The sequence below is a fragment of the Dendropsophus ebraccatus genome, chromosome 2, assembly GCF_027789765.1.
Source record: "Dendropsophus ebraccatus isolate aDenEbr1 chromosome 2, aDenEbr1.pat, whole genome shotgun sequence".
Lineage (NCBI taxonomy): Eukaryota > Metazoa > Chordata > Amphibia > Anura > Hylidae > Dendropsophus > Dendropsophus ebraccatus.
Window position 1 is genome coordinate 58,484,982 of NC_091455.1, and position 24,318 is coordinate 58,509,299.

At 40.9% G+C, this 24,318-nt stretch overlaps 1 protein-coding gene across 2 annotated transcripts; it reads left to right on the top strand.

Annotated features, from left to right (window-relative positions):
- Positions 1-655: 655 nt before the first annotated feature.
- On the top strand, positions 656-24,247 carry PCMTD1 (protein-L-isoaspartate (D-aspartate) O-methyltransferase domain containing 1). Of its 2 annotated transcripts, XM_069957593.1 has the most exons (7): positions 656-827; positions 3,499-3,581; positions 8,913-9,346; positions 14,605-14,707; positions 17,095-17,266; positions 19,738-19,861; positions 20,493-24,247. In XM_069957593.1, exons 3-7 carry the CDS (start codon positions 9,040-9,042, stop codon positions 20,858-20,860), a joined length of 1,074 nt encoding a protein of 357 aa, XP_069813694.1. In that variant the 5' UTR covers positions 656-827; positions 3,499-3,581; positions 8,913-9,039; the 3' UTR covers positions 20,861-24,247. The 2 variants fall into 2 exon arrangements, with proteins under 2 accessions (XP_069813694.1, XP_069813693.1); XM_069957592.1 differs by lacking the exon at positions 3,499-3,581.
- The last annotated feature ends 71 nt before the right edge of the window (positions 24,248-24,318 follow it).

The following is a 24,318-nucleotide window of genomic DNA, read 5'->3' on the forward strand; positions in this document are numbered from 1 at the left end:
ATACACCTCTGCATGTTCTCCTCTCCCCGGTACATACACCCCTGCATCTACTCCTCTCCCCGATACATACACCTCTGCATCTACTCCTCTCCCCGATACATACCCCTCTGCATCTACTCCTCTCCGCGGTTCATACACCTCTGCGTGTTCTCCTGTCCTTAGTACATACCCCTCTGCATCTACTCCTCTCCCCGATACATACACTTCTGCATCTACTCCTCTCCTCAGTACATACACCTCTGCATCTACTCCTCTTCCCGGTACATACACCTCTGCGTGTTCTCCTCTCCTTAGTACATACACCTCAGCATCTACTCCTCTCCTTGCTGCCTCTATCTAGTTTTCCTTCTCCATTACACTCTCATCTGGCGTCCTCCCTTGTTAGCACACAATACAACCCTGCCCCCTCCCCGAGCAGCATACTGTGCTATACTGTGCTGTGCTAGCACGAAGTCAGGGCAGCACCTCGGGCGCCGCCAGGTGACACCGCAGAGCACACAGCCAATAGTGCTGCTAAATAAACCACCTCAGGCAGCTAACAAACAGGCCCCGCCCACGCTTCTGACGTCACCGCAGTCGACCTGGAATAGTCGCGCTGTGATTGGGCAGCGCTGTAGCCGGTCACGTTGCTACACTGTTTACATCCTCTCAGCTGTTCACCCCCCGCAGCTTCCCAGAGTGCACTGCGCACATCAAAACAAATAACGAGTCCGGGCAGACAGGCCTGTGTGTAGGCTGCGGTCCGTGCCCGCTGCCCTCGCCACCTGACAGTCACCAGGCCGCAGACTGCACGCTGTGGTGTGTGAGCACCGGGCCGGCATCTCATGGTGAGTTGTGGCAGCGACTCTCAGCCTGCAGTTAGTGAGATAGAGAGGTGCTTACTCCTTCCCCTCCCCCCGGCTTGTGGCGCAGTTCGCAGCTTCTCCCGCACGCCTCACACTCCGTCTCATTGTTACTGTATGGAGTTGGCGCACATAGGTCGCAGTGTCGGGGAGCGGCACCGGCTCCAGATGGCGGGGGCTGTCACCGCCGGCCCGGGAAACTTCTCTCTTATTGTCACCCAGTGAGGCTGCTGGGGGCGAGCACCGGCCTCTGCCCGTCTGCCAGGTGGTGATGTCATAACATTGTCTCAGTGCTTGCGGCCATGTGGGCCGCTCTGACGTCATGTGTGACGGTGACGTGTCTGGCAGTTATCTGTGCCGTATACTGAGGATGAGTGATGACGTCACTGCACAGCGCAGACAATGAGGCCGGAGCGACCAATCAGATTGCAGCTTTCATGTACTGAGAAGAATTCCTAATAAAAGGGAGCAGCGATCTGATTGGCTGTCAGGAGGAGCTGCTGTCCCGATGAAGCACATGCAGTAATGTGTACCTCCATATGTATACTCCATCATACATGTATACTCCATCATACATGTATACTCCATCATACATGTATACTCCTATCTATCCTCTGCACCATACTTATATACTCTTCTCCATATATCTATATATCTCTATATATATCTTCTCCATACATATATACTTCTCTCCTCCATCCATCCATATATATACTCCTCTGCACCATACATATATACTCCTCTCCTACATCTCTCTCTCTCTCTCTCTCTCTCTCTCTCTCTCTCTCTCTCTCTCTCTCTCTCTCTCTCTCTCTCTATATATATATATATATATATATATATATATATATATATATATATATATATATTACTCCTCTGCACCATACATGTATACTCCTCTACGCCATACATCCATATATATATACTCCTCTGCACCATGCATATATACTCCTCTCCTCCATACATACATACATATATATATACACACACTCCTCTGCACCATACATGTATACTCCTCTCCTCCATATATATTCCTCTCCTCCATACATATTTACTCCTCTCCTCCATACAGATGTACTTCTATCTAAAATACATATATACTCCTCTCCTCCATACATATATACACTTCTCCTTTATACATATATTCTCCTATCCACAATATATATATATATATATATATATATATATATATATATATATATATATATATACCTTTCCTTCATACATATGCACTCCTCTCCATACATATGTTCTCCTACCCACAATAATATATATATATATATATATATATATATACCTCTCCTTCATACATATGCACTCCTCTCCATACATATCATATATTCTCCTACCCACAATAATATATACCTTTCCTTCATACATATGCACTCCTCTCCATACATATATTCTCCTATCCACAATAATTATATATATATATATTTCTCTCCTCCATACAGATCTGCCCGTCTCCCATCTGTCCTCTTGTCCCACTCCCTGCTCCTCCAGTGTCCTCTCCTGCCAGTACACAGTACAGTCCTACATTACTCAGTGCAAAGCCACACAAAGGGTTAACCCCCCCTCCCCTTTAGAGGTGGCACAAGCTACATTATCATTGCCTTGCTGGTTGCTCTGCGGTTTGTTAACCTCTTCCTTGCCTGGCCAGTCACTCTGCAGTTTGTTAACCTCTTCTTTGCCTCTCTTTCCTTCAGTAGGGTCCATTATACACAGATGTAACATTTATCAGTACACATTGGTGTAAGTTTCCCACTGTCCTCTCCCTGTATTCCAGCAGTGTATATGGCAGGATAGCACAGACATCCAGTATTTAGTATACTGGTGTAAGTCCCGGGTGATGTCTCCACCTGCGGACGGTATTACTGAGCTGGTTGTGTTTTGTACATATGTAAAGCCCCAATACCCTGTTATATTCTTGTACACAGAGGAAGGTTCGGCGTGCGGGATGGAAACGTCATGTGAATTTTCATTTATTGCTTGAATCAATATAAATAAGAAGCCAATATACACAACCATCCACCAGCTTGTGACTTTGCTGTGAGCCGCACTCTTTAACAACCAAGTTGAAGCTGTAATAAAGTCTCACAAAATATTTTCTCTGTGTGACCAGTGTGTTCCTAGCCTAATGATGTGTTTACACAGAGAGTAGAGATGAGCGAACCGGGATCAGGTTCGAGTCGGTCCGAACCCGAACGTTCGGTATTTGATTAGCGGGGGCTGCTGAACTTGGATAAAGCTCTAAGGTTGTCTGGAAAACATGGATACAGCCAATGACTATATCCATGTTTTCCACATAGCCTTAGGGCTTTATCCAACTTCAGCAGCCACCGCTAATCAAATGCCGAAAGCTCGAGGTTCGCCCATCTCTAGCAGAGAGATATAGCTGACAGATTGTTAAAGCCAAAGCCAGGAATGGAGAAGAGGCAGAATCCCAGTCTTTTCTTTATGACCGCTTCTCTGTTTGTCTGTTCCTGGCTTTGGCTTCAATGATCTGTCAGATAATTCTCTATGTGTAAGGCTGAGTATACCTTGTTGCATTGTATCCATAGTTCCTGCATAGACATAGATGCGTCTCCATGGTTACAAACTGTAAACAAACCTTGTGTAATCTGATTTTTGCTTCTTTCACGTTATGTCTCGATAGCATACAGCATACTGAATGTATGCTACCATAGATCAAGGGACATCATGAGGAAGTAACACATTTGGAGGACTAGTCCGTGCATGGTACATAGCACCTGTATACATCAGTATAACTACTGTATATTATATTGATAAGTGGCTATTTTGTTCTAAGCGCTAGCACTCTGTTGCTCATTTACTTATTATTATTAGAGATAAGCGAACCGGAGTCGGGTTCGGATCGACTCGAACCCGACCCCGGTTCGCTTATCTCTAATTATTATCCACATACTACTATACTGGTATTTAGCTCCCCCCTGCTGTTTTTATGGGTGTTTTTAATTATGAATTGTGGATATTGCTTAAATAAATTATAAATATTTAATGAAATTACTTTTTTGTATTCATTTTGTGGTGTGAGCTGTAAGTGGGTTTTTAACTTAAATATTTTATTGTAGATACATTTAACCCCCATACAAGATTTTTGGCAAATATGTTCCTCCTCACATTCAAAGAGTTATTACTCTTTCCATATAATACGCCATATTAGGGCTTATTTTGTGTGGGACCTTTTTAATGATATCCTTCATTTTATAATAAAAAAAAAAAAAAAATCTGCAAAACAAAAATAACATCTCAAATTAAAAAAAAAAAAATGGGATTTCGCTCCTACATTTGTAAGTCAATACAATTGTGGCGATTGGCAGTTTATATATTTTTTGCGCTTTTTTTATTATTTCCCCCCCACAATGATGATACTATTTGGGGAAAAATGCCTGTCCCGGCTGATGGATTGCGCGCTCAGCCAATCAGTGATCAATTTACTGTCCCGGTGACTGGCTCACCGGACAGTCCATCAACCGGGTCATGGCGACAGTTGTGCCGGGGATCGCGGAGCAGCAATCCAGCACTGCAGTGGCATGGGGACAGGAAGGTTGTGATTGTTTGTGTTCCCCCCGCCAGATGAAACATTTTTCAAGAAGAACTTTCCCTTTAATTTTTTTCAAAATGTTTAAGGCCCCCTTGGGGGGACATCCAGAGTGGATAAGTGTGAGAAAAAAAAATAGGGAAATGGTGCAAGATAGGTTATACATGTATATTAGACATAGGGCAGCATTGGGAAGGGGACTGTTTAGAATATTGTTTTTGTTACCCGGATAACCACTTTAAGGTGCGTTCACATGTACAGGATCTGCAGCAGATTTGATGGCGCAAATTTGAAGTTGCAGATTCGAAGCAAATCAAATCTGCTGCGGATCTGTTGCGAATCTTGTGTGTGCGCACCCTTAACCCATTCCCGCACGAGGGCGTAACTGTACGTCCTCGCACGGGTGGGGGAGTTCAGAGCGGGGCAGCGCGGCAACCCCGCTCTGAACCGCCACGGTCCCGAGTGCTGGGACCACGGCTATTAGCGGGCACGGTCCGATCGCCTGTCAAAGTTGATAGCTGCATCTGAAAACTTACTGCAGCCCTTAACTATACTGCATAGATCTCTATGAGAAATTAGTGTGGATATACTAGAAGTCCCCCAGGGGAATTCTAGTATATGTGTTAAAAAAAAAAAAAAAAGTATTATTAATAAATAATCCCCTCCACTAATAAAAGTTTGAATCACCCCCCTTTCCCCATTTTATAAATAAAAAATAAACATGTTTATTATCGCCGCGTGCATAATCGCCCAATATATTAATTTATCACATTCCTTATCTTGCACGGTAAACGGCGTAAGTACAAAAAAATCCAAAAGTGCAAAATTGCGCATTTTTGTTCGCATCAAATCCAAAAAAAGTGTAATAAAAAGCGATCAAAAAGTCGCATATGCGCAATCAAGGTACCGATAGAAAGAACACATCATGGCACAAAAAAATGACACTTCACACAGCCCCATAGACCAAAGGATAACAGCGCTATAAGCCTGGGAATGGAGCGATTTTAAGGAACATATATTTGTTAACAATGGTTTGAAGTTTTTACAAGCCATCAAATAAAATAAAAGTTATGCAGGTAAGTTGCATATAGTTTTAATCGTACCGCCTTGAGGAACATATATAATATGTCAGTTTTTCCATAGGACATACGGTGTAAAAACGATTCTTCCCCCCCCAAAGAAAAAGAATTGCCTTTTTTTTTTTTTTTTTTTTTTTTTTTAACTGCGCATATAATTTTTTTTTCTGGTTTCGCAGCATATTTTATGCAAAAATTCAGCCTGTCATTGCACAGTACAATTAGTGACACATAAAATAAGGGCTCATGTGGGTTTGTAGGTAAAAAAATGTTCAGGGCCGTCTCCACGTGTTCAGAGCGGGGCCGCGCTCTGAACCGCCGCGGTCCCGGGTGCCCCTCGTAGCCCAGGACTGCGGCCATTAGCAGGCACGGTCCGATCGCCGTGCCCACTAATAAAGTAATCAGATGCAGCTGTCAAAGTTGACAGCTGCATCCCATTACTTGATGCAGCTGTTCCCTGGTGTCTAGTGGGGAGGATCAATGTCCCGGAGGAGCGATCCACACATCTTACCCTGTCCGGGGTCAGCGCCGTAATGGCGCTGATCCCACCTCGGCACTCGACTGCTTCCGGCTGCAGCAGCCGGAAGCAATCGATGTGCCTATCTCATCGATCTATGCTGCATATCTATGCAGCATAGATGTTAATGAGAGATCAGAGTGCTTATACTAGAAGTCCCCCAGGGGGGCTTCTAGTATAAGTGTAAAAGTAAAAATAAAAGTGTTATTATTAATAAAAAAGCCCCCTCCCCTAATAAAAGTCAGAATCACCCCCCTTTCCCCATGTTATAAATAAAAATAAATAAACATGTTTGTTTATCGCCACGTGCTTAATCGCCCGAACTATTAATTTATCACATTCCCGATCTCGCACTGTAAATGGCATAAGTGCAAAAAATCGTAATAAAAAATTGTAATAAAAAGCGATCAAAAAGTTGCATATGCGCAATCAAGGTACCGATAGAAAGAACACATCATGGCGCAAATAATGACACCTTACACAGGCCCATAGACCAAAGGATAAAAGCGCTATAAGCCTGGGAATGGAGCGATTTTTAGGAACATATATTTGTTAACAATGGTTTGAATTTTTTACAAGCCATCACATACAATAAGTTATACATGTTACACATCGTTGTAATCATAACGACTTGAGGAACATATATAACAAGTCAGTTTTAACCCAGGGCGAACGGCGCAAAAACGAAAAAACACCAAATAAAAGAAATGTTTTTTTTTTTTTCAATTTCACCACAAATTTTTTCTGGTTTTGCAGTGTACTTTATGAAAAAATTCAGCCTGTCATTGCAAACTACAATTAGTGATGCAAAACATAAGGGCTCATGTGGGTTTCTAGGTGAAAAAATGCTCGAGTCGATCCGAACCCGAACTTTCGGCATTTGATTAGCGGTGGCTGCTGAACTTGGATAAAGCCCTATGGCTATGTGGAAATCATGGACATAGTCATTGGCTGTATCCATGTTTTCCAGACAACCTTAGAGCTTTATCCAAGTTCAGCAGCCCCAGCTAATCAAATATCGAACGTTCGGATCGACTCGAATCCGAACCTGGTTCGCTCATCTCTAAAAGTGATCAAAACATTGTTGCAAAAGGCATACATGAACTAAAGAACTCAGCAGGAAATAACAAACCTATGCAAATCAACCTAGAAAAGCAGTGAAACATTCCCAGCTTTATTGTTCTACTGGTTTGTCATCCAGTTCTGAGCTGAGGGCAGAGGTCTGTGGGCTTCCTGCTGCTTATGATGTGAGCTCCATAGACAAACACTAGACTTCCCTAAAGTAGACATTTAAAGGTCATTATAGGCCACGATTACCAGGACCTGCACATGTCCCGGCTGTGGGAGGCAATGTGACTTTTTTTGTAGGCCAACAATAAGATATTCAAGAAGTATCTTTACCATTGGTTCGTGTTCAGTTGGTTTGATGCAATAAATCAGTTCTCTCCTCTGGCATAGTGATATATAGGAGGCATTAGAGACAGACTGTGCCTTTATTACAACCCATTGTATCTGCTATTTCATTACCTTAGTTCAAGCTTTTTATATTGTACATCTAAGCTGACGTAGAGTTCTGAATAGCCTGTTTTTTCCCTCTTCTTCTTTTCTTCCAACTTGTAGAGAAGCCTGTGATCAAACCTTTGTCTCTTCTGGAAATGTCAGCACCTGTATTTAATTTTATAACTTTAATTTTTAACGTGTCACTTCTGTAGCTCTGAATAGATCTTTATTTGTTCCTGCAAAACCTACAATAAGTCTAGTCATACCAGACATGATAGCAGGACTGTAGTTGTTTTTTTTTTTTTTTTTTTTTTTTTTTAATGCTATAGACATCTTTGGAGGAGAGAGTTATATAACCTGTGTACAAGGAACAGGGGTGGTAGACGAAAAACTAAGCAACATTTTAACAAAAGACCTATAAAGAATACACATTTGCACCATAGTAAGGACACAGCAGAGATAAAATATGCTTTTTAGAGGTGTCCATAGCCTTTAATATCTTTTTATTTTTGCTTTCCCCATCTGGTTTGCATACCAACCTGCATCAAGTAAACACAATTCTTGCAATATACTTCCCGATAGAGTTCTCAGCCTTACCATCTCAGTCTCATTGACAAGGCCACAGTGACATTATATGGGACATTGCACCTCTATGCAAAGATCACTGCAGTGAACACATCACAGTGGCCTAAGGTCATTGGGGGGATGGGGAGCCTTGTTTCCTGATACCACTCTGGATGCAATATCATTGCAGGCTAAGTGACCAGCAACAATCTTCTCATACTTGAAGGTTGGTAAAGAGGGGGGGGGGTGATATAGGTGATGGTGTTAGAAGTGAAACTGTATAGGGGTCATTACACCTTATAATAAATAACTTTATATCCCTCGCTTTCTATAACATGGTGTTAAAATTACCGTATTTTCCGGCATATAAGACGACCCCCGTTAAATTTATAGAGTTTGGGATATACTCACAGTATAAGACGACCCCTCTTCCAATGCACGCCGAATAAAAATTAATAAAAAAAAACATTAGACATTAGCAAGATCTGAGAGGCAGGGAAGGAGGTACAGTTATACCGATAGGATACAAGGGCGGCCAGGTGGGTGAATAAGGTGTGTTTTTCTGGGTACAGCGCCACTATACTGTATCTTTTTTCCATACTCCGGACGCCTACAACTTGCTCTGACCTTCATACAGGGAATGCATACGGGGATGCGGATTAGCAAAGGTTATAGAAAAGTAATTTGTTATATTACAGATATAATTCAAAAACATACCTTTTTTTTGCTATTTTGTCATGGGTGTGCTTTATGTGTTCTGTGAGATAGATTGTAAGTTGTTCTTTTTTTTTTTTTTTATTAAAACACATGGTAAATTGTGTCCCAACCTTTACATTTTGTCTCCTCTACAGGGTGCGGTTACGGTGGGTGCGCTGATGACTTGCTAGACCTGAGCTCACAAACGTGACTGATCTGCTGACACTTTCTTCTGTACTTGGCGAATGTCTCACCAAATCCTTTAAAAGCAATTGATAGAACATGGGAGGAGCAGTAAGTGCTGGAGAAGACAATGACGATCTGATCGATAACTTAAAGGAAGCACAGTATATACGTACTGAGAAAGTAGAGCAAGCCTTTAGAGCAATTGATCGAGGGGAATATTACCTGGAAGGATACAGGGACAATGCTTATAAAGACTTGGCATGGAAGCATGGCAACATACACTTGTCTGCACCTTGCATCTATTCCGAAGTCATGGAGGCTTTAAAGCTTCAACCAGGATTGTCTTTTCTTAATCTTGGTAGTGGAACTGGATATTTAAGTACAATGGTGGGCTTAATTTTAGGTAAACCCATTTTTTCTGTTTCTTTAAATGTAATAATACTGTTTTTACAATTGCTGTTGTGTAAAGTATGTTGTAACTTTACCTGTGTAATGGTCTGCTGATATAACACTTCCTTGTACAACTTAGCTTACCAGAAATCTTCAACTGATAGCCAAAGTGACCCAAAGCCCCAGGTGATGCACACAGGCAGTCAGGAGAGTTTTTATTGACTTTTCCTGAATATCCATACACCAACTGAGCTTTGCTGCCCATTTATTTTAGTCATTAGCAGGGGTGTCAGACCCCAACCCCCACCAGTCGAACCTTTTGACTCAATTTTTTATTTATTATTAGAACTTTTAAAGAGACTCCATAAGGCTTTGATGACATCATGTTTACCTAATACAAGTGTGTGTGTGTGTCTGTAAGTAACATACATTTGCACATTGCTGTAAAAATAACATTTTCCGAATAACTTCTATTTTTGCAGATTTGTGTCACAGGTATGTTTATTTCAGATTATCAAGCAGCATTTAATATTAGAGATAATCAAAATAAGCACAGATTTTTTTTAATATTTTTTATTATTCTTATTATTATTATTATTAAATTATAAGTGTTATTCAGGCTTACCTCGGCCCATGTGAAAAAGTTAAGTAATTGCCACCTTAGCTACTAAATTGACCAGTTAAAGGGGTACTCCGGTGCTGATAAAAAAAAAAAATCAATCATAAACATAGTTTTTCCATTTACCATCCCTCCTGAGTCTGTCTCCATTTAAATTTCCCGCTGTTTGCAGGTCCCTGAAGCTCCAGTTGGTGGCTTAATCGTGTTTAGCCAATCAGAGCTGAGCAACCTGTGTCATCTGACAAAGGGAGGCTGGCTTAACAGGGCTTAGACCCGCCTCCTTCTTGATGATGTCATTGTCTTAAAATGGCTGCCACAGAAAAGCCTGGGGTCAACAGTCAGTAGGTAAGAATGAGTTTGCTTCCCTTCCTGGTGGGGGATTGAGGAGGGAAAAGATGGAGAAGGGGGGCAGATAGGTGATTGAAGTATATTACAAAGTTATATAACTTTGTAATGTGTTTTAATTACTGGGAAAAAGCTTTGTGCTGGAGTACCCCTTTAAGTGAATTTAGTTAACAATTGGGTTGAATGTAACCAACCACACCCAAACATCATATTGCCAGACTTATTGAATCTAAAAATCATATAAACACATGATATGGCATTTTAAAGCTAGAATGGCAATGTGAAACAGCTAGAAGGTCTAAAAAAGCAGCACACAATGCCACGTTTTATAGCTCAGCAGGTGTAGATTCCTGACATGGTTTATGCATTCATAAATCTTACTCTCAGTGTATATAGACTGTATAATATATACACACCAGCCAGATCACTGCTTTTAGAGCATAGTGGTGGTTAACCAAGATTGCAAGAAGAGAAGACTTGACAAGCCCTACAGCCCTTTGCGGTAGGCTGGATTCTCGAACGTGCATGTGTGTATTGTGAATGGTTAATTCACTGTTCCCTATTCTAGTGTCTTCTTAAAGGGAACCTGTCACCCCCTGTGCCGGGGTAACAGGCTCCCGACCCCCGCTACAGCCCCCTATACTCACCTGATCCTGCCGAGTCCCGCTTCTGGATCCGGTCGGGTCACGGAGATCTCAATCGCTGCAGCCTGGCGCGCGCGCTGAGAGATGAGTCCAACACTCATAGAGAATGACGGAGCGCTGGACTCTCTGTCATTCTCTATGAGCGTTGGACTCATCTATCAGCGCGCGCGTTGGGCTGCAGCGGCTGAGATCTCCGTGACCCGACCGGATCCAGAAGCGGGATCAGGTGAGTATAGGGGGCTGTAGCGGGGGGTCGGGAGCCTGTAACCCTGGCACAGGGGGTGACAGGTTCCCTTAAAAATTTGCACTATTTTTTTTTTTTTAAATCTATCTTTTGTCATCTTTTATGTTCTCTATTACCATCATGACTTTCATTCTTACCAGGGCCATGACTGTTATGACCACATTGACTCATAATGGGATTTGTTGGGGTTCCAGTACTTTTGATAAAAGGCATAGCATCACTGATATTTCTTACCAGCAATTTCAGTTTAATTGAAAACAAATGCTGATGTGAACAAAGCCATGCACCGCTATTGCACAAGTTTGCTCATCAGCTTTCTTGGCATTATGTATTTTCCAAATGTCTGGCACAAAGTCTACGTCACATCCTACACAGAAGTAGTAAACTTATGTAGCATGCTGGGTTATGACTCCCAGATCAGCAGGATTTGAAGGGGTGTTTGACACATTTAGCACCCACGTATTCTGTGCCATCACAGCTTTGTAACATATTTCCTTCATATTGAATCTATCACTTTGTTTTTGTGTGTATATATTTAAAGCAAATCTGTCCGTCTTCCCCCCCCTCCCCCCCCCAAAAAAAAAAAAAAACACGCTTATGAACCTGGCTCCACTGCCTGATACTAGTTAAGAAAAGCTGTCATGGTATACCGCTCTATAATTCTGCATGTATCTAGTCTTTTCGGGACAGTGCCAAAAAGGCGGGCCCTCATGTCCTCTGCCCTAAGACTGCAGGTGACAGATGCGCTTTAACTAGCGAAAAATAAAATGAAGTCAGAAACTGATCTATGACTATGTGCAGCAATACAGTAGGGGCTGTGGTATCTCAACAAACAATGTACATTCAACTGAACAATAAAAGCTCTAAAGAATAACCATTGAAAATAAGTTACTTACAGAAACCTACATAGAGTTCGTATAGTGTGCAAATGTTTTATGTAGAATGTACGGTACATGTCTTAACATTATTCCTGCTAATTTTCATTTCATCTACAACATTGTCATGATGTTTCACATCTATTATCTTGCTGGTTTCGATAGTAGTTTACTGTTCCCTTCCATATGGTCTTCATAACATAAACAGATGGGACTTTCCAATCATAGAAAAAATAGGACACGTCTTTCAGCATTACCTTATTGTTTTGTATTTCAAGGACAGAGGACATCCATTACTACTTCTTCAGTTATTGGGCAACAAACTGATTCAGAGAATGGGGATAAAAACTGCCCCAGGAATAAATGTGCACCTCCCGCCAATGGCCAGTATTCCGTTCATTCTCTATCGGACCTGCCGAACATCGCTGAGTGCCTCATGTCCAGTAACACAGAGCCCCATAGAGTATGAATGGAATGATGACCGTGCACTCACAGTTTGCACCATTCATTCTTGGGATAATTCTATCCCCTTTCTCTGGTTTGTAGTATTTTTTTACCTCATATTTTATGGCGCAAAGATAACTTTATGAGATGCAAATACCCCATTTGAGTCAAGCCGTAGAGAGTAATGGTTTTACCATGTTTAGAGCTGTTACATTTATTGAAACCCCCTACACCTTCTCCCACCTTGTGCCGTTACAAAGCTGCTCATCATATTTGTGCCATCCATGGCATGTCAAACTGGGATCCTAACATATATGTGCACGGACATGCCTAGGTCCCATTGACCTTAATAGCCTGCATGTAATATTTATTGTAAGCACTTTAGGAGGTGTTTGTATCTGAGTTGGTCATAGAACTAACCAAATAAATTCTGGGTAAACCTCGTAAGTGATGAGATGATCGGAAAGTGAACTGGCACTCATTGCTGCAGTTCTGTAACCAGCAGGCAGTAGTACGCTGAGTCACCCTCCACTTATTCTATAGTCATCGCCAGGCTGCCGCTATATACGGATAGCCCACGTGAATACACTATGTTTTACACCACAGGTGGTACTGGATTGGTTCAGAGTTATGATGCGTTTACACGGAATGATTATCGTGCAAATTTGTACAATAACAATCGAATTTGAACGATAATCGTATGTGTAAATACAGTGAACGATCAAGGGACGAGCGAGGAATCGTTCATTTTGATCTTACAACATGTTCTAAAATCGTCTTTCGTCGTTTGCAAAAAATTCGCAGATCGTTCTGTGTAAACAGTTATTCACCAATTTTACCTATGTGCGAGATAGACTTAAGTGATTGCAATAATCGCAAAACGATTTTTCCGTACGATATATCTTTCCGTCTAAACGCTGATTGTTCTAAAAAAAACATTGTTGTTTTGATATCGTTAATCGTACGATTGGGCGAATTATCGCTCCGTGTAAACACAGCATTAGGCTGGAGAGCCCTGCTAAATGGATGATTGGCAAGGGTTTCTTTCTGAATGGATCCATTCCTGTTTTTGTATAAAGTATTTGATACTGACTGTTCATGCAGCCCAGTGACTGAAGCCAGTGCTCACATTTGCTACAATTCTCTTGCATTTACAGTCAAACTTGGATTGAACTATAGCTCTTCAAGAGCAAAAGTTATGACCGTTCACACCCGCAGTCCTTGCCTGGAAAATGTATTGGAAAGTTTCACAGAGCTGCCAAACCAGGGATAAAACCAACCAGCATACCGATATTTTCTATTGCCTTCTGTAACATTTAAAGGGAACCAATCAGGCTAATATGGTTCCCTGAACCGCCGTATATCGCTGTATGTAAAAAAGGACTTTAATCCCCCGGGCGCGTGACAGGCAGTGGCGGGGAGGTAGTTAGCCTCTCAGCGTGCTCGGAAAGGATGAATGACAGGCAGAGAGGCCAGTAAGGGACCTCTCTGCCTGTCATTCATCCCCTCGGAGCAGGCTGACAGGCAGAGAGCAGTCACTAGATACGTGCGGGGAGCCGCCCAGATGACTACCTACCCACCGCTGCCTGTCATGCGCCCGGGGGTTTAAACTGCTTTTTTTTCGTGTTTACAGCTACTGCTGCAGCCGTGGCTGGTATGTGCCATGGCTGCTGCAGGAGCTGTATACAGCAGTTCAGGGAACTATATCAGCCCGATTGGGCTGATTGGTTCCCTTTAAGCTGTCTACAGCAGTGTTTTGTGTATTTCTAATTCGCACAGTTTAAGAAGTACTTGTTTCTTTAAATATTTTATTTTGTGGCCAGTTTAACACAGCAAAAATATATAGTGGCGTTTAAGGGTCTGTATTATGGTCACGATGCAAAGACCTCCATCAGTTCTACTGTGGAGGCTCTATGGTGACCTAAGTTTGGTTCAGAAGATCAGCCGGGGGGCTTTTGTCTTGTGGCCAATACTTTTTTACAGTGACAGCTACTCTAATAATTTTTTGACACATGGATGTAACGTTTTATAGCTCATTTAATGGGAAATGGCTGCTTTTCTTATAGAACTGTGTAAAACCTGCCTTTCTCTATGTCCTAGGTCCATTTGGCATTAACCATGGAGTTGAGCTTCATTCTGATGTGGTGGAATACGCCAAGGAAAAATTGGAGGCTTTCATTAAGTACAGTGATAGCTTTGACAAGTGAGTTCTTGGACTAATTTAATATATATTTATTTGTCGGTGATATTGATTATTGAGATATCGTGGCAGCTCTTAGGGCTGTTAATGCCAAGCAGTGGATATAAAATCCATTGTGTTTCTGATGATTATTCCAAAATGGAAACACGTCAGAAATAGTATTAGTTATGGCCTCGGCAATCTTTACTGCATTTATTTCTAACTAAACCGATATAGTGATTGTATATTAGGAAATCAGAGGTTTATAAAGATGTATTGTCTCCTCCCCCACCCCATAGGCTGCTACCCTGATAATCTATGTTCATAAATTGAAAGGCAACAGTATTATTTTCATTGTGTCCAAGCACAGATACTGAGTTATTTTTTCTCATTCAAAACTATTGTTTATAGCAACTGTCAGTGGGTGAAAATGTATTTTCCATCTATTAGAATTATAGTAAACATTCCTCACAACTTATTTGTTTCACTATTTCAATAGCATGTACCACTACAGAAGTAGCCAGTGGTATTCTAATGCTTAAAGGGATACTCCGGTAAATAAAATGTTTCTAAATCAACTGGTGTCAGAAAGTTATACAAATTTATAAATTGCTACTTTAAAAAAATCTCAAACCTTCCAGTACTTATCAACTGCTGTATGTTCTCCAGGAAGTGGTGTATTCTTTCCACTCTGACATTTTGCTCTCTTCTGCCACCTCTGGTCGTGATAGGAGCTGTCCAGAGCAGTAGCAAATCCCCATAGAAAACCTCTCCTGCTCTGGACACCATTTCCTGTGGTCATATAGAATCTGATATGTGCTAGAAGACAAAATAAAAGTAATTTACAAATTTGTATAACTTTCTGACATCTATTAATTTGACAAAAATAAATTAATAAAAATACACTTTGTCCGAAGTACACCTCTAAGATCAGGTAAGGTTAGGATAGGGACAGTGTAAAAATGTAAACACTTTTGATGTTATAAGGGGTGGCTTGATTCAGATTTCGTTTGAGGCACAACAGTGTTTTAGATGAACAAGTGCTCATCAAAACTTTATTTCACAGTCCAAGAGAAGGTATACACTGGTCAATTATTGTTATTTAGCTTTCCCAGGAACCCTCATTCACCAGATAATCGGCCCTTAAGGTCCTAATCAACGGAACGATTATCGGCCGTTACGAACGATAATCGTCCCGTGGAATAGAGTGCAACGATCAGCCGACATCGTTCATGTTGGCTGATCGTTGCAGTCGCTTGTTTTTCAACATGTTGAAAAACAACCGACTGATACAGCAATGAACTTCTGCCGTCGCTCCGTTGAATAGGAGCATCGGCAGCAGACGCTGCTGTATCCTATGGGCTGCCTGGATCAGCGATCACCCAGGCAGCCCCCCCCCCTCGCAGCTCCCTGACGCCCCTCCCGCACTCACCCGCTCACTGTAGCGCGTTGAGAACGCTCGTTTGCTCCTCTAGATGGCCAGTGGAATAGGGCCATTAGAAAACGACCGAGCAAAAGGCTGAATGGATTTTTTGTGCAGCTGGTAAAATCATTATCAGCTGCACATCTGTCTGATTAAAGAGGAGATGTGCAGCCGAACACGGTGCAATTAAACGACCGCACAAACAATACACACTAGCCGCACAACTATTTGTGCATACGGCTACACATCGGACCATCTTAAAGGGCTTGAAATGTCCAAGCTACCCCCACTTCTTGGGTCAAGTAAAGCCATAAAGGGACAGAAGAAGGACTATAGATCAAAAAGCTTCCTTCTGTCTCTTCAGACGGTCAGCAGGACCTCCTCCTTGTTGGTTGAAGTAAGGCTACGTTCACGTTTCTGTTCGTTCAACAGATCTGTTGTAAAATGTTTAATTTTGACATACAGAAAAACTTGATCAACCACATTTTTGTGTATGCTCAAAATTAAAGAAAAATAAATGTTAACTGAACAGCAAAAACTAAGTGTGAACCTAGCCTTAGAGCTGTCAGTACTCCAACTTCAGCCTGCTGTTAGGCTAGATCAGGTCCTGAGTTGTGATCTTGATCTTCTTTTAAAGCCAGGGATCTAGCAGCTCTAAAGGCCCTATTACACCAACAGATCTGACGACAGATTATCTGCCAAAGATTTGAAGCCAAACCCAGGAGTGAATTTGAAAAGAGGAGAAATCCAGTCTTTCCTTTATGACCTGTTCTCTGATTATAGTCAGTTCCTGGGTTTGGCTTCAAATCTTTGGCAGATAATCTGTTGTTAGATCTGTTGGTGTAATAGGCCAGATTGCAGTTAAGGCCCTGAGGGCCCTATTACATGGAGCAATAATCCGCCAAATCAGGCTGATTCGGCGGATTAAAATTGCAGATCTAAATTTTTGCTGATAAAATTATACTGATGACCACATTTTGCATTTCAGATTTGAGTTTTGTGAGCCCAATTTCGTTGTTGGAAATTGCTTGGAGATAGCATCAGACAGTCCACAATATGATCGTATTTATTGTGGTGCTGGTGTCCAGAAAGACCATGAAAATTACATGAAAATTTTATTGAAAATTGGAGGAATTCTAGTTATGCCTATTGAAGACCAGGTGATACTTTATTTATTTTGTACATTAACATATTCTCATATAGCTGCTACAATTATATTTAAGACCCTATTATACAGAGATTTGCCAAATGGGGCAGATATCTTGCTGTGTAATAGAGACCAGGATTAGCCTATGAGCGAGCAAACACTAGATCTTTGGTTAATCGCTGTCTTTCAACATAGATCTGCATGCTGTGTTCAAGGCTCACAGCGGGCTGAAACTCGTATAGCATTTTTCTACGTTTTTTGTATGTAACAATTTTAAGTAATTAACACAATAAATACCGGATTTTATTGGACTGCTTCAATACGTTTCTTTTATCCAAGCTAGATTTATGGACAAGCTGTATGGGTGGGTTCACACTACGGAATCCGTAGGGAAAAATTCCGTCGCCTGTTCCTGTTCACTGCGGCGCGCCTCTCCGCCAGCTCCATAGACCCCCTTCTATGGCCAGGTGGATTCCAGCTTCCGCCGATAGAACTGACGTGTCAATTCTTTAGTCGGACAATGGAATCGGCCCGGCCATTAAATGGCGTCTATGGAGCCGGCGGAGAGGCGCGCTGCCGTGAATGGGTACAAGCGACGGAATCTGCCGGAATTTATCCGCACGGATTCCGTAGTGCGAAACAACCCTATCACCAGAATCCTGAATGTAGATCAGATAACTTTCATATGTACAGTGAAAGTTGTCTGTAAGAAAGCTTGGGCAAAGTTACCAGTAAGCGTGTATTTAGATTAAAAAAAAAAAAACTTCATACACTGTAGCCTTTTAAACCACCACCTCTTTAAGAAGTCCACCCTCTTATCAGAAGAAAACAGGCAATCTGGTCTGGTTAAGATCCAAAATATCACAAATTTTATTGATCATTTTAATGAGGTTTCACTGTCCTTTTGTATTTCAATAGTATAGTAGTTAATATTGGAAATAGTCTCAGTCCCTAGTCAGTGTTGCAGGATCCACCTTGTATGTGCTTAGTGTTAATGTATGTCCACATTGTGCACTGGCTGCCAGAAGAGCAGGCGCTGACATTTGGAATGAGCAGAAGGCAGATCAGCTTGCAACTTAGTGCTGTTAAAACTGTGCTAAATTTTTCTGTGGGTGTGCCGCATCAAATGGTAAGTGAGACCTTTTGTAATCCTTTTACACACAATATTGCCACTATAGGAGAAAAATACCATATACGTATATAATATAAATGTTGCAGTGACCATAGTTTTCTGTTGTGCAGACGTATGACATTATGTCTGAATACTTTTTTTTTAATAGTACTACAAATAATAGTGGTAAACAATCATCATTTAATGTATAATAGTCTATGGGGACAATTTATTAAGACCAGCATTTCCTTCACTGGTCTTAAAAATCCCCGATGGCTCACAGGATTTATGTGGGGGTGTGGTGCCTCCCCATAAAATCTGTGCGCACCAGAGTCGGGGCCTAAACCCTGGGGATGGGCCGGCCCCCCTCCAGTGCTTCAGTCCCGGCCGGTGCTCAGGAATACAGTTCAGTTATTTCAGTTTTTCTTTTAAAGCGCAACTATAAAATATTTTGACCATTCAGTTTTAGTTAGCTTAGGTCATGATAAAAATCTTTCCAATATACATTAATAACCTAAAATGAACAGTTTTTCAAATACATAAGGCTGATTAAGCCCTTATAGCCCTCTCTGGCTGTGACTTATTTCTGCATTCCTGCTGAACACGCCCCCTCCCTGCAGATCCCTGAGAGTACGGACTCTGACAGGAGGATCAGATAACAGTCCTGACACAGAGAGAAACATAAACAAAACCTCCTCCCCCACCTCCTAGCAGCACGTTCTCCCCCCTCCCCTCACAGAGGTGACTAAGCAGAGCTGAGGGTGTTGTGTGTGAGGAGCAGCGCAGGGGAAGAGCTGGAGCTGACATTATCCTACAGTGTAATGAGAGCAGATGACTGTATCTAATCCCACTGTGTGTGATACCATCTGCTGGAGCTCTGTATCTAATCTTACATTGTGATACTGTATGTTGGGGCTGTATCTAATCCCACTTTGTGTGATACATCTGCTAAGGTGCTGGTCAGTGGATAGAGGGACGCAGCCAGGGAGATGAGGGATAGGCCACGCCCACTTTCTTTCAGCCAGAAGAAAAAATAATTTATTCCTCTGAGCCAAACAACTGGGGATATCTCAGCGAGCGTACACACTATCGCAGTTTAGGGCTCTTTTTAAAGGGTAACACATGGGCTTTTTATTTGAGGAATTTCATTTTTTGGCTACTGAAATTATAGTTACGCTTTAAGAAACATTGTTTCTGATAGATGCTACAGGTGAATGCTGACAGAACTTATTCATGAAGTCTCTCATTAAATAAATCACTCAGTTTTAACTCTTTTTGTTCACAATCACTCTTCATAATACATCTTTATTGATGGCACAACGAACCATTACGTTTGTATAACTACATTAACATGTTTGATTTCAACCCTTTAGCTTACACAGATCCAGAGAACAGGACAGAATACATGGGAAAGTAAGAACATTTTAGCTGTTTCTTTTGCCCCCTTGATGCAGCCAAGTAAGAATGACAATCACAAATCTGAAACTGTGAAATTGCGTAAGTAGTCACTTACATCTTAAGGTTTCTTGACATAACAAATAGTTTTCTTTTCATTTATTTTTTATTTTTGTCAGCCTGGCAGTAATGCTGAAGGCTTACCAAAGCAGTTTTTTCCTTCTTTCACAGGCAGCATTATTTCCTGTTACCATACCATTCCTTAATGCCTACTTGACTTGGTCTTTGACTCTCTGCAATCTATAGCATTTTTGCTGTAGACCAGAAGTTTGCATCATGAGTCCTGTAGCTATAAATTACAGAGAACACGCCAGACACTAGATGTACCATTTGAAACTATCCATGACTCCATTTTTGTGCATCATGCCATGAAGCAGTGCCTGTATGCATATAATAAGCCAGCTTCCAGTCACATGACTAAGCAGAGGGGGTGGGGGTTGGAATGGCTGAAATCCTTCAAAAATCGGTCCTGGACACTCCTTCTTGGTTAGACTCCTTAAATGCAATGTAACTTGCAGGGCTATACGTGATTTTGTCAGTTCTCCTCCGAGATCTTTTGCCAGTACAATTACGTCAAAGACGTCTTCTATATTTTATATTGTTTCATTTTGTGTAACCGCAATAATAATGCATTGGATGATGATTGCCATTAAAGAATGTCTCTTTCTCACAGCTGCCTGTACAGTAAGAAGCCTACAGGACTTGGCACGTATCTATATTCGCCGTACACTTAGGAACTGCATAAACGATGAAATGCAGGCCAAAGGAATTCCTCCAAAAGCACCACCAAAACGGAAGCGTCGGCGTTGCCGTAGACGCCGCATAAACACCTATGTATTTGTAGGAAATCAGCTAATTCCTCAAGCCTTAGATAGTGATGAAGATGAAAAGATTGACGAGGACAGCAAAGAAGAAGAAAAGGATCACAATGAAGCTTTGAAAGCCGAGGAGCCTCCACAGAACCTTCTTCGGGAGAGAATTCTGAGCTTACCTCTCCCCGAATCTTTAAAGGCATACTTGACCTATTACCGAGAAAAATGATGATGCACTTGAATATGAAACTATTGCCTGCTGATATTTTTTTTTTCTTGACAATGTAGCATTTGTTAATAAACAATTTGCCAGTTCTATCTTTCAGCAACAAATCCAGTGGACACCTAGATGGTCTTAACTCCATTCATTACTTTACTGTAGTTTGTTTTTTACAAGCTCTATATTTTCTGTACATTTTAAGAGAAATTGTACGCAGATTTTTAACTGTAACAAGTTACTGCTTTGTGGTATCTCTTGTTCTTTGGGGAGAGCGTTGTTCAGCAGCCCATATTCTGTATACAGGTCATAGCACGTTGAAGCAAGATCCTAATGGTCTAAAAGCCATTTCACAAGTCACAGTGGGACATTCCATTCTAATTGTTTCATTTTGTTTAGTCCTTTGTTTTATATATGCCAGGTAAAAAAGCGTGAAAAAAGTGCAATAGTTTAGCAAAGTTAACTTTTGTGAACGCCACAAGTTTTGTGATTTTTCTAAGAAAAATTGGAAGTGTGAAATATGGAAATAAGGTTGCATTAAAAAAATGTTGCTTGTTACAATCCTCTAAAAATAATCAAAACTATTTGTTTTCTATAGTCCTAATGTGGTTATATATGTTCTGTGTTGCTATCTACCAAGAACCAGAAAAAAAAATACTGATTTATTACACGTTCCAAAATGAAAGCCAGTAAGAAATTTGTCCCATAGAAGTTCTGTTTTCATCATGTGTTGGGGAAATGTAATTGTACAGCAACTGATAGTAACAAATTACTCCATCCAGCACTCAAACCTGTTGCATAGAAATCTTTAGTACAGAAGGAAGCTCTTTTGCCTAATAAAAGGTATTACAGAGTTTCTTAAAATCACTTGTACTATTGGTTTTCTACAATGTTGTTTGAAATGTTACATTTACACGTTATACTTTAAGGCTATGTTCACACTGTGTCTTTTGCAATTTGTGTTGTATTTTAATCAGTGGAATCCCGGCTGCAGTGCATACACATGGTATACTCTCCGGCTGGGGTCCCAACCGCCCGCACGGAAAACTAACGTCACTTTTGTGTGGCCTGTATTCATTAAATCATGGGTCTCCAAACTGCGGCCCTCCAGCTCTTGACAAACCACAACTCCCATCATGCCTGGACAGCTAAAGCTTTGGATTTGGTTGTCCAGGCATGATGGGAATTGTAGTTTTGCAATTGCTGGAGGGCCGCAGTTTGGAGAACCATGCATTAAATAGTGGTCACATAGATATGTCAGTTCACACAATGGAGAGTGCGGCTCCAGCCGTACTCTCCATTGTGTGCAATGGCGAATTGGGATGCGGGTTCACACGGGTGCGCCCGCATTCAAATCCAAGAGAAATGAAGGTCAGCCGGCCTTCGCTGACATCGGCCGTTCTGTTACCTAGTCAGATGATGTGTGAACCTGGCCTAAAATATAGAAATTAACTTTGCAGTTTGTCTTTATTAACCCCAGTCCTCAAGGCCCACCAACAGGTTATGTTTTGAGGATTTCCTTAGTACTTTATGGCTGATATATAGTCAGTGCATCAGGTATCACCACGGCTGTTCTTTGTATGGGAATTCCTCAAAACATGACCTATTAGTTGGTCTTGAGGACTCGAGTTAAGAAACACTGATTATATGTGTGTGTAAAATATATAATATATATATATATATATATATATATATATATATATATAAAGTAGACACCTGTGTGGTCTAAACCTGCAGTCATACGGTCTTCCAGTTCTTCCTCAGTTTTAGGTTTTGTAAGGGGGTAAAAAAAAATACAACACTAATCTAATAGTATCTACACTACCCTCCAGTATAATGTTCATCCTTATCGGCCTTTCTCAACTCTTTGCAGCTTTGGGGTATTTCATTTTTAGTGGGCAGGTGGCAAGGTGAACCATGTGGCCAGGAAGCAGTCTGGCCTTTGGTTGGTCTGCATTCACATGAAACACTGACGTAAAATGCCTGTAACGGAGTCCTTCCCACCTGCAAGGCCAGTATCTCTGATGTGATGTTGGGAGCAGGGGAACTGTGTGAATATGCACCGAGCTACATAATAAACTAAAATAAAAAAAAAACCAGCATGTTTTTAATCAATAAAAACCCCTTATTTGTTTACATACTGTAGGGAAAGCACAGAATATGTTTTGTGGAATAGTTTCTTTAGGAATGTATGTACATAAGGAAGTAAGAGAAAGATGGGAGGGAGTATGACTGTACGATTATACTACACACCAGGTTTGTTGGCAGTCTGCAACCATGGAACAAACAGGCAAAGGAGCTATAGAAGAAATGTAAAATGTTTTAGATCCTTTTTTTTTTTTATTATTCTAAGTACGTAAGAGCAGTAATACAAATGGTTGTGAACATTTATTCCTTTTATTACAACAGCCACTGACGACACTAGCTGACCTATGAACAGGCTTCATGTCATTCTCTGTTATTGCTTTATTGGCAAACATTTAAGGTTTCTTCATAAAGGGACTCCTGGTGTTCCTGGCGGATTGTTACTTCTCATTATTTTTCCAAACGGTGTTGAAAGTGGCATGTTGAAAAACGACTGTATAAATCCGCATTCATGTGACTGACAGCTGTACATAGGACATACGTTAAAGTTGTATATCGCTGTGGGACACAACGTAAAACATTCCTTCCAAAATAATATCACCAGCTAAATAAAGATGGTTCCTAAACTTGTATGTGAGCAGAAGCAATATAGATCCGTATAGAGGATATTATGACATTAGAAGACAATAGATGATATATCGATATTAATCAGATTATTTTCACTCTATTATAAATGTAAATACCCTTTACTAACCCCATTGTTGCAGGCATCGATAACAGTGGCTTACGTCCCTTACAATGGACATTTACTATGTAGCTTCATTTCAGATCACTTTTATAGCGTGTGGTGTATTCATGCTGAGGTTGACATAGCTGCCCCCAACCTATACTGTTTTATTTCCTTTTTCTGAATTATACCTTTTGTCACATTGATAGGTGATGCCAGACAATTTAGTTATTTTTTTTTAATATACAGTATATATTAACCATTTTCCAAACAGTAGTGACGTTTCTAATGAATACCTGAGGCAGTTTCTAAAGTGTATATGTAAAATGCTTTTGTAGAAAGACTGACTGCACTTTCATTTGATTGTATTCTTTGCAAGCGGTAAATATATATATATGTTTTCATGACTATTTTTAAATGTTTGATTTATATATATATATATGTATTTTCATGAAATGCTTGTCTCATCCCTTTCACCCACTTTAAAAATGCATTAACTGAAAATAGAACAGTAAAACAAGTGGTTGTTTGAACAGTTTGCATATGCTGTTGATTGGGACATTATTGCAATAAAAAAACAAAACAAATTTTGCATATTTTATTATTTTAACAAATGGAGGCCTACCTGTTTATGCAAGGCATTTGCCCTGTTATTTAA